The 16,114-nt window shown below is 39.1% G+C and overlaps 1 protein-coding gene and 1 long non-coding RNA gene across 3 annotated transcripts; both read left to right on the forward strand.

The window, feature by feature from the left end:
• The first annotated feature begins 162 nt into the window (after positions 1-162).
• On the forward strand, positions 163-3,058 carry LOC139977314 (uncharacterized). The gene is made up of 2 exons (XM_071986601.1): positions 163-2,046; positions 2,210-3,058. The coding sequence occupies exons 1-2, from the start codon at positions 163-165 to the stop codon at positions 3,056-3,058; spliced, it is 2,733 nt and encodes a 910-aa protein (XP_071842702.1).
• A 5,606-nt stretch (positions 3,059-8,664) lies between these two features.
• Positions 8,665-15,128, forward strand: LOC139976799 (uncharacterized). Of its 2 annotated transcripts, XR_011796272.1 has the most exons (5): positions 8,665-8,817; positions 9,203-9,487; positions 10,766-10,850; positions 12,653-12,856; positions 14,273-15,128. It is a non-coding gene; the product is annotated as an uncharacterized lncRNA (long non-coding RNA). The 2 variants fall into 2 exon arrangements; XR_011796271.1 differs by having other exon boundaries at positions 12,653-15,128.
• The last annotated feature ends 986 nt before the right edge of the window (positions 15,129-16,114 follow it).

The raw sequence follows: 16,114 nt of genomic DNA on the forward strand, positions 1-16,114 counted from the left end.
TGTGGTATGTTCCTCACCATGGAGTCTACTATCCTCAGAAGAAGAAAATACGTGTGGTATTCAACTGTGCAGCCAAATTCAAGGGAGTATCATTAAATGACAAACTCCTGCAATGACAAACTCCTTACAAATTCATTGGTTGGAGTCCTTCTTTGCTTCAGAATGGAGCCAATTGCCCTCATGGCAGACATTGAAGCGATGTTCTACCAGGTTCGAGTGCAAAGGGAACATCGTGACCTCCTACGCTTTGTTTGGTGGCCAGATGGAAATACTGACCAACCCTTACGAGAATACAAAATGATGGTGCACTTGTTCGGTGCGGTATCACCGAGTTGTGCCAACTATGCGTTGCATAAAACTGCCGATGACTTTGGAGATGGTTTCGATAAAAGAACCGTAGAAGCTGTAAAGGAAAACTTCTACGTGGACGACATGTTAAAATCAGTAGGGACCGAAGAGGAAGCTATTATTCTGATGAAACAATTGAGAGAACTATTGGGCAGAGGAGGATTCCGTTTGACCAAATGGGTCAGCAACAGTAGATTGGTCTTGGATACCATTCCCAAAGGTGAAAGAGCAGAAGGGATCAAGAGTTTAGATATGGAGAAAGACAAACTACCAATTGACAGAACTCTTGGAGTCTCATGGTGTGTGGAATCAGATCAGTTTCAATTCCGAGTGACAGTGAATGAGAGGCCATACACTAGAAAGGGGATCCTATCGATAGTTGCTTCGATCTATGACCCGTTAGGATTTCTCGCCCCATTTGTGTTAGTTGCAAAAAGAATTCTCCAAGACCTTTGCAGAATGAAATTGGCTTGGGATGACGATATTCCAGACGAGCATCTGAAATGTTGGAAAAAATGGCTGTTAGAATTGCCAAAGTTGAAAGACTTCAAGGTCAACAGATGTCTCAAGTCAGATGGTTATGACAATGTCAGAAACACCCAGCTACACCTTTTCAGTGATGCTAGTGAAAGCGGTTATGGTGTTGCTGCATATGTTCGTTTCGTGAATGAAGAAAACCAAATTCATTGCGCATTTGTGATGGGGAAGGCAAGGGTTGCCCCCCTCAAACAAGTCACCATCCCACGGTTAGAACTCACAGCGGCTACAGTGTCTGTGAGACTCTTCAAATCCTTGGAGAGAGACCTGCATATCAAACTGGACGGTGTGACATTTTGGACAGACAGTACCTCAGTAATTCGATACGTCAGTTATAGTTCAGCGAGATACCATACTTTTGTAGCCAACAGGGTTGCCATTATTACTGACACTTCCCAGCCAAGTCAATGGTCGTATGTGGAATCTTCAGAAAACCCAGCTGATGACGCATCGAGAGGTCTGTATGCAGACGACCTAATACGATGCCATAGGTGGATCCTTGGACCAGATTTTCTTTGGCTGCATGAGAACGAATGGCCCTTAAGACAGAAATTTGATCGAGATATATCTTTGAAAGACCCAGAGGTTAAAAAGACGGCAACGGTTGCTGCTACGTCTACCAACGTAGCCAAGAACACCATGAATGAGTTGATCAGCAAGTACTCAAGCTGGTTCAAGCTCAAGTGTCACATTGCATGGATGTTGAAACTGATGTCAGTACTAAAGCAGCTGAGTGATCTTCGTAAGAGTTTGAAGGGTCAAGAGCCAATGGAAATAGATGAGAAAATGAGACATCCCAGACAAAGGAGATTCAAAATGAATTTGTCTGTCTCCGACTTGGAAGAAGCAGAAGTTTCAGTCGTGAAATTTGTTCAGAATCAAGCATTTCCTGATGAAATTGCTTCCTTACGAGACAACTCTAAGGGCGGATCAGTTAAGAAAAGAAGCCCTATCTACAAGCTGGATCCGAGATACAAAGATGGAGTGCTGAGAGTGGGAGGACGACTCAGTCGGTCAGCCATGCCTGAATGTGAGAAACATCAGTACATCCTTCCCAAGAAATCTATTGTATCCGAGATGATAATGAGAGAAATCCATACACAGTTACACCATGGAGGAAGAGCCCTGACTCTGTCGCATCTGCGAAGAAAGTATTGGGTTGTGAGTGCGCATGCACTGGTATGTAAATGTATTAACCAGTGTGTAACATGTCGGCGTTTGCGAGCAAAGGCTGGTGAACAAAAGATGGCTGATTTACCGACTTCTCGTATTCTTCTTCTCGTGTACTTCTCTGGATTTCTTCGGACATTTCAATGTCAAACAGGGACGTTCGTTAGTGAAAAGATACGGAGTGGTCTTCACGTGTTTTGCAATACGTGCAGTACACTTGGAGGTAGCACATGCTCTCGACACCGATTCCTGTATCAATGCACTCCGTAGATTCATCGCTAGGAGAGGACAAGTTGGTGAAATTTGGTCTGATAATGGAACCAATTTGGTGGCAACAGATAGAGAGTTGAAACAGAATATTCAAGAATGGAATGACTCAAAGATTCGAAGTGAAATGTTACAAGTCAATGTTGACTGGAAATACAGCCCACCAACTGGTTCACACTATGGTGGAGTCTGGGAACGTCAAATCAGAACTGTGAGACAGATCCTAAATGTTCTATTGCGGTCACAAACATTAAGTGATGAGAGTTTGCAAACCTGTTTGTGTGAGGTGGAGGCAACAATAAACAGTCGTCCTTTAACTACTGTGTCCCTCGATCTCAACGATGTGGAACCCCTGACACCAAACCACTTACTTCTTCTGAAAGGCAAACCAAATCTCCCACCTGGAGTCTTCGTCAAGACAGATGTCTACGTGCGACGACGTTGGAGACAAGCTCAGTTTCTTGCTGACCTATTTTGGAAAAGATGGCTTCGGGAATACCTACCTCAACTTCAGCAGCGTCAAAAGTGGCTGAAACCAAAGAGGAACTTTGAGCCTGGAGACATAGTTTTGATAGTAGAAGATAACGCCCCGAGAAATTCTTGGTTGATGGGACGTATCACCTCAGTATTGTCAGATCAAAGGGGAGAGGTTAGGCGGGTAAAGGTAAAAACTGCTTCCAGTGAATTAGAGCGGCCAATAGCCAAACTGTGCCTGTTATTAGAGGCTGATGAATAAAGCTTGCTCTATGTATGTGCCAAGGTGAGCCTAGCGCCCTTGGATAAAGACCGTGAAGGTCTGATGTGATCTAAATTCACCTCTCCATGTGAAATTTCTTACTATTGTTATGTTAACCTGACATTTTTGACTTACTTTCAGTTGAGTATTGAGCCAAGTTTTGCATTCCTTTGTTCAATGTAATAATGCATGTAGCTACCAAGGTGAGCCAGGCGCCCTTGGGTAAAGGTCGTGAAGACCTAATTATCTCTTTTGTAAACACAAAGTTGATTTTGTAATTTGTAAGCAAAAGTTTAAGTTTTTGAGCTGTTATTTTGTTTGAGAACTTTGTTTTTTTTTACTATGCGTTTTCTACATGTTTGGAAGTAAGTGTGCTAGTTTGCTTTTAAAATAATGTTTAGTTTGTTATCCTTGTTGTATTATTCATTGTTCTACCAGAAAATGTTTAGGGTAATTGTCAAACATGCTTAGTTTGTACAATTAAGGGGCCGGTGTAGTGGCAGAGTTGCTTATTCGGCCTTCCATAGAAAAGTTATTTTTATGTTTTTGGGTGTTGAAAGCCTACAAGCCAACACGGTATTTACGAGCTAAATTATCACCATTTGTGACCTACGAGCACGTTTATAATATTTCGAGTATATATCCAACCATTCTATAGCGTTTAGAGTGTATCATTGTACAGTTATTTTGTTTCCTTGTTTTCGTGTTTTTTGTGAGGAACGGTGTAAATATCTCTGTAAATACAAGTTGTTTTATTACTTTACTACGGACTTTCGTCGGTGTGTGTTTTTGTGTTGCGGATTTTCGTCTTCGTCTTCAGCTAATTTTAGCCGGCTTTTCAGCTCCGTGCCCGGACATCACATATATATATATAAATATATATATATATATATATATATATATATATATATATATATATATATATATATTTATACCAATCAAAATTTGAATGGTTAGATTACACGTACAGTACAGTGTTCCGACACGTATAAAAGTAACGAAGTTTGGAGGAAACGAATCCAAATTAGAAGAAAATCTTCAGGCAATGAATGTAAGAAGTATTGGTATATATAGCTGTAACTTCTACAATAAGTGATTGATAGGGCATATGTTATTTGTAAAAATAAAAAAAAAATGGCTGAGTAGAAGTTACGAAAATTTGATACAATCAATTTTAACTTGAAATGGGGGTCAAGGGGGGGGGGCGTGGCGGGTGCTCTACAAGGAGCCGAATTATTCAAGTTCAGGTTAGTCTCACTTCCGGATGAGTACGGTAAGTCACACCGCCCGCCTAAATTTGCTATAATAGTTATGGCAATCCGTAAAATCCATGTAAGACTAGTTACAAACAAATATTACTTCTTAGAAAATCCAGTTAGTCCTTGACAAACTTCGGTACTGGTTAATAACATTCTATAAGTATGGTGGCTATGGAGGTGTGGTTACATGCGTCACTCAGCGGTCGGCGGTGAGGGGAGGGGGGGGGGGAGTAATTCCGTAACGATGATTACTGTGTATGACGACAAATTTCAAACGGCGCTTTCGAGAAATCTCAAGAGTATGATGACCATTTTTCTCCGGGCAAGATTACTTCAGTCAGGTTGATGAATGATATCTAGGCGATCATCTACCTCCATTATGGACGCATCTGTCACCGTGTTTGTATTGTTGCCGTTATTAAAGTAACTGTCCAAGTTCTCTTGCGAGGGAAATATATACAAATAATTTTCTCTATAACTTTTCAATCATATTATACCGGCATCCTGTTAAATGATGTGGCCGACGAAAGTTCCATTCAATGTAAAATAGAAATGTGAGGAAAATAATAGGAGATATTTGCCTCAAAATTGATGATACGTCAGAAGTTAGCGGTAAAATATGTCATCGTTTCACAGTATATAATATTTTAGTGCTAATTATATAGCAAATGTTCCTGCAGGACGGATCCTTAGTGGATAATACAGAGAAGTTATAACAAATATTGTAGTAAACTCACAATTTCTCTAGCGATATTTTCAATACGTGTGTGTAAATATATACGGTAGTGGTAGATTTCGAGTTGAAAAGTACTAAATAGCGATAGGTAAAAACAGACACCACTGCTACTATTTTGTAGACGCTGGCCGGAGTTAAATTAAAGTTAATATCGTGGAACTGCCGCTGACAGTCACACTTGGAAAATATAAAGTAAACGAGTTCATATAATAAAGACGACACAGTCCGTGCGTTACTTTAACAAAATGTATATCCGTGTGGAAGTAAGTTGGCCTGGCGTCTCGATCTTAGCAGGATCTTCTTCAGAGGCTAAATGACAAGTAACAGTAACAGAAGGGACAAAATCACACACAGAATACAGACAGGTTAATGAGCATGGTGAACAGAAAGAGATAGATGAAAGGTGATTATAAGTAGACAAGGGATGGTGAGAAGATAGCAACATGGGAAGAGGAGAGGTAGGAGATAAACAGTGGAGAGACAAAGAGAGGATTAAAGGCACAGGGTAGGGAATAAACTGGAGAGGGAAAAAGACAGGTGTGGATAAAAAAGGAGGGGAGGAGAGCTGTGAGAAGATGAGTGAAGGGGGGGGGGGGGAGAAGGAGTAAGGAACAGAGGAAAAGTTAGTCATGTCCTTCCTGAATGTTCAGCCCATGAGGTTGAATGGTACGAAGGCGTTGCATCTATAGCCTCTCTCTGCTGATTCGTTCTAGGTCAGGACGGCTACCTAAGGATTCAATCCCCTGAAAAGTTTCCCAACTGGGGTCTTAGTCTTCATGGTGTTGACTGTGGATCTGTGACCATAGAATGGCTTCTTGAGGGTGGTTTTGGTTTCGTTAACATACTGGATGCCGCAAACTCTGTGGCTGGTGATGGAATTGGATTGAACAATATGGTGGCTGCAGACGATGCATCTCAAAGTACGATCAAATTGAAAGTACCATGCTGAATGGGTGTGGGGTAAGAAGTTAGAGGTGGAACAGCAGCACGCACAAGTAGGCCTCGTAGTTTGCTTGTCTGTGGGCGATGATGGGTTTTTCAGGGACGGCTCGTTGGAGTCTATCGGAAGTGAGGAGAATGTTGTGGTTGTTAGAGGTGATTTCTGAAGAAGAGGAAGATTTGGGTGGAAAGTAACAACCAGGGGCAGCTTGTTGTCGCAATCTCGTCCCATTTTGTCCTTCACTGCAAAAGTAGATGATCTGGAAAGGGAGCGGACTCTCTGAATGGCTTCACGCACCCTTCTGGCACTATGGCCACTGGTAGTAAGGTGTTTTTCCAAAGCATCTGTATGGCGAATGAAAGAGGAATTGTTAAAGCAAATGCGACGAAGATTGATGGATGGATGGATGGACGCATGGACGGTTGGACGGACGGACGGACGGACGGACGGACGGACGGACGGACGGACGGACGGACGGACGGACGGGCGGACGGCCGGACGGGCGGACGGGTGGACGGGTGGATGGGTGGGTGAATGGATGGGTGGGTGGATGGATGGGTGGATGGATGGGTGGATGGATGGATGGATGGATGGATGGATGGATGGATGGATGGATGGATGGATGGATGGATGGATGGATGGATGGATGGATGGATGGATGGATGGATGGATGGATGGATGGATGGATGGATGGATGGATGGATGGATGGATGGATGGATGGATGGATGGATGGATGGATGGATGGATGGATGGATGGATGGATGGATGGATCGATGGATGGATGGATGGATGGATGGATGGATGGATGGATGGATGGATGGATGGATGGATGGATGGATGGATGGATGGATGGATGGATGGATGGATGGATGGATGGATGGATGGATGGATGGATGGATGGATGGATGGATGGATGGATGGATGGATGGATGGATGGATGGATGGATGGATGGATGGATGGATGGATGGATGGATGGATGGATGGATGGATGGATGGATGGATGGATGGATGGATGGATGGATGGATGGATGGTCATACCATATCAGTCTGGTGATTCAGCTCTATATTCTTACATCATGTTTACCAATTTAAGGAGGACACCTTGACAGCTAAGACCACAAAGTGACTCGGAGTACCTGGTGGATAATTTCATTTTCCCAGACTGGCACTTGAAAGACATAAAAAACATGTTATTTTTAAAAAGAAAGTTTCAAGTAGGGGGTTCCAGTGTCGGATGTATCGAACATCTGTCTCCTTAACTGATACGAAAGAAATATGGTTTAATTTTCTGGGTTTTGACACTCAACGTACATGGCTTGATTAGTTTTTACTGTCAATAATCAGTGTCATCTTAAGTGTGTTGTAACACTGTAGCACATGTTAGACCTGCAAGCAAATGCTGGAAAAATTACTAACAGACGAATTCATGACTCAAGGTTTTCAACTAATGACTGGTTAGGAGTCTACACTCTACACAACTATTCCCGTGTAGTAAGTATACAATGTAAAGATAGTTCGTATTGCAGATTTTAAGCGTTTGGCAGTTGTGTCATCCGCTTTCTGTTAAAATGTGTACGAATTTATTGGCGAATCGTGTAGCCTATTAGTTTTGTTAGTAATGTGTGTAGTATTTTCTCTTTGTAATTCCTTCCCGGTAGCAACTGGTCATAAATGTAACACATGTTAAGAAATTATAACACACATCAGTTTTAACTTTATAAACGGATAATATCCTTTACCAATTTCAACTGATAATTAAAGCCATGAGCACCTGGTGATTTTGACTGAAATGTAGTTTGGGTCTCAAAGGTTACACATATTGAGGCTAATTTTATCAAACATCCCCATTATAAGGCTCAAGGATATATTCCACGTTGTAAAAGAAGATAAATCATCTTTCCGCCATGTATCTGTATGTGCTTAACAATTACCAGAATAAGTCAAGAACTACCTGGAAATGCTTTCTATTCGGGAGGCTCCGCCATACCCAAGTATCCCAGCCAACAGTGTCACTAACAGATATATTCATACATGTATAAAGTTCAGTTGTTATTACAAAGCAACTTTTCACTTTTGTTAAACTTCACTTTGCCAGTCACTACAGTCGGTCTTAAAACAGCTAATCAGATTATGAATAGCTCTTCTGTGAACACCCTTGCCAGATTACAAATGGCTTTATTTGCCAAATTTGCGAAGATTAGTTACAAAGAATTCTGTCAACAACAGATAATGCGAGGGACTGCTCCAACCGGGCGTCTAAATGTGCTAAATATAAAGAGATATCCACTCCAACTTAATTTATGGTTACGCCTCTCATTGGGACGCCACTTACACCCCTGACACCCGACACATACAGTTCAAGGTTTGACGGTTAACAAGATAACGATGAAGTTAATTCGTTTTGGCTCTGTAACAGCTAAAGCAGTTGTCCTTTTACGGCGAAAGTTAAAGTTGAAAGTGAGGGCTTCAAAACAATTTCACCGAGAATAATAACGGCAACAAATTACCTATTAGTTTCAGATTTTCGTTTCCATCTTTATATGAAGCAAAAATTGACGTGCATGTTTTTCAAAGGATCAACTTCTAAAGTTTTAGTTTCGTTTCCTTTTCATAAGTCCCTATTATCTTGCTTTCAGTTTGGTATTTTATTTTACAGCGCACAACAGCACAGAGGTTTTATACTTTTAACGTACTGTACTTTTTGGGGCGTAGGTTTGCAATGGCTGTTCTGCAGACTGTGGAAGAACCGCCAAAACTGCTTTTGTTCACCATGTTTGCATTCATTACGGTGAATGTAAATTATCTGATAACTCCTTGTTTTGGTAAGCGATTTAAACTTTAGCACACTCACATTTAAGTTTTGAAATATTAAAAACCAAGGTTCTTGTTTAAATGTTTCTTAGTTTTTAAATACAGTGGCTTTGTTACAAAACCGTCTTTAAAATGGAAGTTGAGTTTTATACTAACACGTTTAATGGCAGTACGACATTCCTGTCTACGGCAACTCTAGAACAGTACTTGTGCGGTTCCTAATCTGGAAACGAATGAACATAACTATTTATATATGCAGCAATAAGTGAAGGTGCAAGCATGATTTTCAGATCGTATGGATAAGGAATGAGGGTGCGGTAGGTCGGTGGGGATAAACTCGTATCGCTAGTATGCTGTATAATTTAACGAATCCTTCTAATGTTATTTTCGTTGCAGCGACTTCTGAAATATCTATTACTGAAGGCGGTGTCATTCATCTGAACTTTAGTTTCAGCTATAATGGCTTTGGACTTATAGAATTGAGGCACAATACCAACGCTGTTTATGTCAGACGTTCTGACGTTACAGAGATAAATTCCAGAATACCTCTTTTTTCGTTTGATATATCCGACGGAATAACGAGCTTTACTATTACAGACTTCGTATCGTCAGACATTGGCCGATATATCTGTTTGTTAAATGGAGAACAACAGGATCCCGTGTACGACCTATCAGTTATTTGTAAGTAGCAACTTCATCATTTTGTTATAGAATAAATAAATGTACGAATTTGGTATGCATAAATAGGCCTATATATATATATATATATATATATATATATATATATATATATATATATATATATATATATATATATATATATATATATATATATATATGTATATATATATATATATATATATATATATATATATTTATTTATATATATATATATTTATTTATATATATATATATATATATAGATAGATAGATAGATATATATATATATAAATATATATATATATTTGGTCTTCATATATATATATATATATATATATATTTGGTCTTCATATATATATATATATATATATTGATATTTATATATATATATATATATATATATACATATATATATATATATATATATATATAAATATATATATATATATATATATATATATATATATACGTATATATATGTATATATATATATATATATATATACGAATATATATATGTATATACATATTTAATGGATTATCATATCGTAACCAGTGAATATTATGGAATCTATGAGATCTTTAATATCTTTGAAACATTTAGATGGCAGTGGAAGTACATAGTTAATAGCGTTTGTAATATTATAAAATGTTAAGCCCATGGAAAATATGTGCTTAGTTTTGGTGTTTACATATAAAAGTTATCGCAGGTTAAAATGTGTGCGCTTCATCATTCCATACAAAGTTTATTTTATGCATAGTTTGACACTTTGAGAATGATGTGTCCGTACAAAAGTATAACATTTATGGATTATTCAGTTTGTTGTAGGATCACCCTGCGCAATGTTGATCATACAAGTCAAAAACCAGAAAGGAATGCAATTGAAACCCCTTTTGCGTATTTATATATATGTTCCAATTTTGAAAGGTAGACTGGTTCGTTTATACATTCTACCGAAGCTAATGTGATTATTTTATGAATGTGTTGATGTTATATTTCACATCCGTTTTGAAGCTTTTGTTTTGGTTCCATAAACAAGAAAGCCTAAACTTGATTTTCTCAGTCTTTTCTTCTAATTAAGTTGTAATTTTCTTGAAGGCTTGAGCAAAGATATAAGTTTACTCAATGCTTGAGTAAGTTTAAATGAAAATCATGGTACTTCTTTGATGTACGTTTAAGAAGCATTAATAGTAACTTTACAAGAAACAGTACTCTATACTCGTGATACGGGTAAATTTAATATAATTTCCTCGCAGAATAGTGGATGCACTTGGAGTAAATTTTGTATTCTGTTTTCAGTGTTATCAACTCGGTTCGTATTAACGTCCGTCTCATCTGAACTTTTCGGATCTCTTTCGCCACCTTGGTTTTGATCATCAACAGGGTGAGTTAATTCCTTTATTTTAATATAGAGGATTCTAATCAGTAAAATGGAAAGCAACACTTATTAAAAGTATCCCAGGGAGAAATGCTTTAGCCATGGCCAAAGGACAACTTGGATCCGTTAGTAATGTGCAAATGTATCATGATCCAATCCCAAAACGAAATGTTAAAAATATTGCCACCAATGCAAAATCGTTGATATGGTATAAAATATGATTTTTAATTTTTTTTCTCGCATAAACTAACGTGCTTATAATAGTGGGGTACTGATCTCCGTAGCGAAGAGTACATTCGTGCCTACTTCTGTGTAAACTCCACTAAACAAGACAAGGCAATGAATAATAATTTTTACAATGTGATGGATTTAATTCAGCACATGTTTCTTCTCTGCCCAATGGATGATACACCAAAGGGGTCGTAGCAAAAATAACCAAGAGAAAACAAAGTGTCACAAAAGCTGCAGGTTTGCTAGGCTCACCTGGGATGTAAACAAAATAGAGTAAACAGATTTCATGAAATAATATGAATTATATGAATACTGTGAAATAAAACGACGAGTACAAAAATGTTGCTCTGTTTGAGAGATTGTACATTCTTGTCTACTGACGACAAAGTTTCTTCATCGGGTAGTCGATACAGTATCTATCATATGAAGTTGCAGTGGCGTGCGCACCCCCCCCCCCCCCGTCCCTCCTTCCCGTCCCGTCTATCCTTAATCTATTTATTTTTATTCAAATATTTCGTGAGCCAGACACTTTTCAAGACTACAGTATATAAACAACATGGAAAAGAGGAAATATTCATGTTTCGAGATTTCGACTTAAATTTCATTTATTTGAAAGTTGACTCTACTAGTTAATGAAGACTTCATTAAGAATAGAAAACCTAGGAGTGAATGAAAATAAAATCAAATTCAATGTCTGTCACATTGTTTTTAGAGTATTCTTCCTAGAAGTTATCATAGAACGCAAGGGTTTCTTCATGGAATAAAATATATTAACATTGCAATAACTCCACGACTTTAAATTGGATTGTATCCAAACTTGGAATACAGTCAAGTTGTTGGTGAATAGCTGGTACATATAGGCCTAAATGTTTTGGGACCATCTTGGCCCCAATATATTCGGGCGCATTTTTGAAGCGAGTGGGACCACATTTTATTTCGACCTCAAATTCATTTTGGGACACATTCTTTTAGCCTGCATTTATGGGCCCAATAATTTGGGACCATTTGGGACCACATATTTGAGGGTTTAAGTTTTTGGTGGCAAATGCAGACTTTAGTTTAGGGACCATTTAGGTGCAGAATTTGATTGGACCCAATAATGTAAAATTGCAATAACTCCTCAAACATAATTCGGATTATATCGAAACTTGGGATACAGTTGTGGGTTAGTAGCTGGTACATGTAGGTTTCGGTGTTTGGGGGTTGTCTAGGCCCCATACAATTCTGGGCGCATTTTTAGGACGGTGGGCACAAATTTTATTTCCACCCCAGATACATTTTGGTACACATTCTTTTTGCCCGAATTTGTGGGCCCACATGTTAGGATTATATATTTTGGAGTCATTTTGCTTGGGCCGAATAGTTTTGGGACCATTCAGGCGCCAAATTTTATTACACTATGTCACTAAATAGAATTTGTCAACATCATGACTGATTCCTGGTAACTTTCTTAATATGTTGCTGTATTATTCAATAGATAGTCATTTGTTCATGTATATATTAATATGTATGGCTTACCACACTATAAATATGTTTAGACACCGGAACCGCTAAACGTTTCTTTATCTTATTCTTAGGTAAAGGGTGATATTCATCCCAGCATACAATATGAAGATGGCATGATTTTCGTTCCATATTGTACCATGATGGTTTGAAAACATTACAAATACGTACCAAATCTGACGTTTAATGAAGATTTACTTTTGCCTACGACATCGGAACCAAATCAACGGCCCACAATTTTGCGCTGGGCGAGTTAAAGGACCCTTAATGCCGTAGGTGTGAGTATCCTATCGGTCTATATCATGTACATTCTTCAATTTATGTCAGTGAGATTTAGGTTTTCTTGGCCCTGCTCTCGAACAATTTTTTTATCTCTGGCCTCGTATTGAAAACGAATCGAGAAAGCAATGGACCCGATGTGTATTTAGTGGTTGCAAAGTGGTTGCAAAGTGGTTGTTAAGTGGTTGCAAAGTGGTTACAAAGTGGCTGCTAAAGTGTTAAGAGATAACAAAACACTGTTGAAACTTTGAGAGTTCTTGTGTATCTATCTACATGGTATTATAACAATGTGGTGACCATCTTAATAGTAAGATCAAATACGAATGATGCTATATAGCTGGAGTAATTAAAATTCCATTACCCCAATGAAGAAAGTATTATATAATTAAGGTCATCAGTTTTGGCCCCAAAATATCTGAATGTTTTAAATTGCTTAAAAAATTAAAGAAAGGAGACCATGTTTTTTGAGAGAATCTGATCTTCGAAGTTATTTCCAAAAATTCAGGATTGATCATTTAGATGCTCCGACTGAAGAAGACTGTTCATGTTGTGTTTTAGTGGGTGAGATAGTGGATTTGTGATCTAAGCAGTTTTATGTTCAAATCCTGGCCAGATCATTACGTAGTGTCCTTGGACAAGGCACTTTATCTCCATTGCCTCTCTTCACCCAGGTACATTACTGAGGACTTGCGAGGTAACTTGTAAACTTGTAAAGAAATTTGTCAGCGCCAGTTTGTTGCAGCACCCCATGGGAAGGTCCCAGGCTACATGTAGATGTGGTGCAATGTAGTGCCTCGGGAGGGATTGTTTGAATTGTGCACACTTTGGTGTGTGGGTGTAACAAGTTACCAATGACCAGGGTGAAGTTGTAAAGAAGTGTGAGAGGGCCTTGAACAAGACTGCAAAGCTTAAACTTTAATGTAACTGAAGTTAAAAGGGAATCGGCTCAGCCGTTCAAGAGGCGCCTTTGACACAAAATTGGACACATACACAAACGTTCATCTCCCACACGCGCCCACGATACACAAACGATTTGAGCCCTCACTCAGTCATGGACTTCTACCCTACCATGGGTGACCCCCAAGAGCAGCAAATCGGGAAATTAACCATTTACCATTACAAATGTTGCTAAAGCAACTGACATAGCTGTATTATCGGAAATCATGAAACATATATATAAATAAGCCTAACTTTCAATAACGTCCTGTTGCTCTAAACTAAATTTCAAGTCTAAGGTGAATCATGTTTATAAATCTGTAAAGTCATGTTTTTTATTACCTTCGTCACTCAGTCGTTCATAGAAAGTCACTTCATTATTAGTCATAGTCATACGGTAGTTTGGATTACGGTATGTTTCCTATTACGAATTCTTTAAAGTTTTGTTCTAACTATATCGGTTTATTTATTACAAACAGGACATGATGTCATCGTTTCTCGCGCTGGGTATTACAGATACTGTCAGGTGATATGTTTTCTACGTATGTTTAGAGTATCTTCTCGATTTTATCGCTGATAATTAGGACTCGTACTTGAATTTGTCTACATATTGAGCTTATCTATATATCTTACCGTTCAGGATTTGGAAGATTGGGCATACATTGCTACGGCTCAATAATCCGATCACAGCTCTGGAAACGACGTGAAACTAGATCACATTTTGGGGTCTCCGGCAAAATAACCACCTTTAGCGCATCGAACCTAGCTGCACACATCGGACAATTGGTGCGCCATTTCATCTCTGTCGTTTTGGTACCTTCTTGCATTAAACTTGTCGTATAATATGCAGAAATACACGTCTTTAGGTTAATATAATGCGCTCCTGTGTTTGAGAAGTTTTTGAAAGTGCTTGCGATGTACACTATGCAAATATCGTTTCCCGGTAACGTTGAATTACACCCGGAAGCTATTGGTCAACTAAACATACAATAAACCAACAAATGAGTTTCTTTTATTCCAAAATCAAACCCGATATCTGAAATAAAGATGAACTGAATTTATAACAGTTTGAAATGTGTTGAAAAGAATAACCTATTTAAGTGCCCTGAAGAATCTCTGTTTGATCTAAAAGTACAGGACATTGGAAACAATTGACGGTTCATACAAACTATTTTACATAACGACAAACATGTGAATTAAAGTAACGGACTGTAGCGAACGAGTGTACATATTTATCGCCGTAATAAAACCCCTGATTTTGACTTACCGATGTTCAAATGTATTTATTTGTTCGTTTCTGTGCTGATGTCCTGTTTAACCTGACCTTCTTTTATTCTTTTCTTTTTCTTTTATTGTAGTGTTGTTTTGATTGGCGAGCGCGGCTACTTAGCCCGGGTTCCCTTTGCTGCTTCCCGCTTTCCTGTCTGTATGGGTCACAGCCCCGCGCTATCGTGATTTCCTGGAAATCTCCCCTTGCACGAACTGGCGCGCTCAAAGTAGAAGGTGCTTGTTTGGAGACAATACGTGTGTGTGTGAAGAGTAGCCTTCTTTCAAGTAAAGAAGAAAGCAGAGTGTTGCACGGTAAGGGGGAAGCATTTATTTTCCAATGTGAGACTTAGGGAGCTCTGAATCTTAGAAGTACTGTTGGATTTGGCAATTTTGGGACCGGGATTTTACTCATGTTACGCACGGAGTGTAACTCCAGTTACGCCCGAAGAGTTTACGCCGGTTACGTACGAAGTGTAACGCCACTGACACACGAAGCTTCGCCGGTTATGCACAGAAGGAAACGCCAGTGACGCATAAAGCTTCGCCTGTTACCCAACAAGAGTAGCGCCAGTGACGCACGGAGTGTCCCTCCGGTTACGCACGGGGAGTTTACGCCAGTTACGCACGGAGTGTAACGCCAGTAACTGCACGAAGCTTCGCCGATTACGCACAGAAGGTAGCGCCAGTGACGCATGGAGCTTCACCTGTTTCACAGAGAATGTAATGCCAGTGATGCACGAAGAGTTAACGCACTCCGGTTCCGCACAAAGTGTAACGCCATTGACACACGGGTAAGTTTACGCCGGTTACGCACGGAGTGTAACCCTAAGTGACGCACGAAATTTCGCCGATGACGCACCAAGTGTAACGACAGTGACGCCCGTAGGGTTTACGCTAGTTACGCAAGAACCCCATAAAATATAAGCACTTTGATCTTCATTGAATGATTTGTTTATTATCTGATTTTTGCATGTCATTATTTTAGTAGTGTTCACCTCGAGTTTATCATTGAAAATATAAACGTCTTAAGCAAGGAATTACAGAAAACTTTA

Source organism: Apostichopus japonicus, chromosome 12 (genome assembly GCF_037975245.1).
Source record: "Apostichopus japonicus isolate 1M-3 chromosome 12, ASM3797524v1, whole genome shotgun sequence".
Taxonomy (NCBI): Eukaryota; Metazoa; Echinodermata; class Holothuroidea; order Aspidochirotida; family Stichopodidae; genus Apostichopus; species Apostichopus japonicus.

Excerpts from the sequence above, each read along its gene's own strand:
- LOC139977314 (XM_071986601.1), top strand. The coding sequence starts at position 163 with ATGGAGCCAATTGCCCTCATGGCAGACATTGAAGCGATGTTCTACCAG. Across the intron at positions 2,047-2,209 it reads TGCGAAGAAAGTATTGGGTT|GGACGTTCGTTAGTGAAAAG; the intron begins GTGAGTGCGCAT and ends AATGTCAAACAG.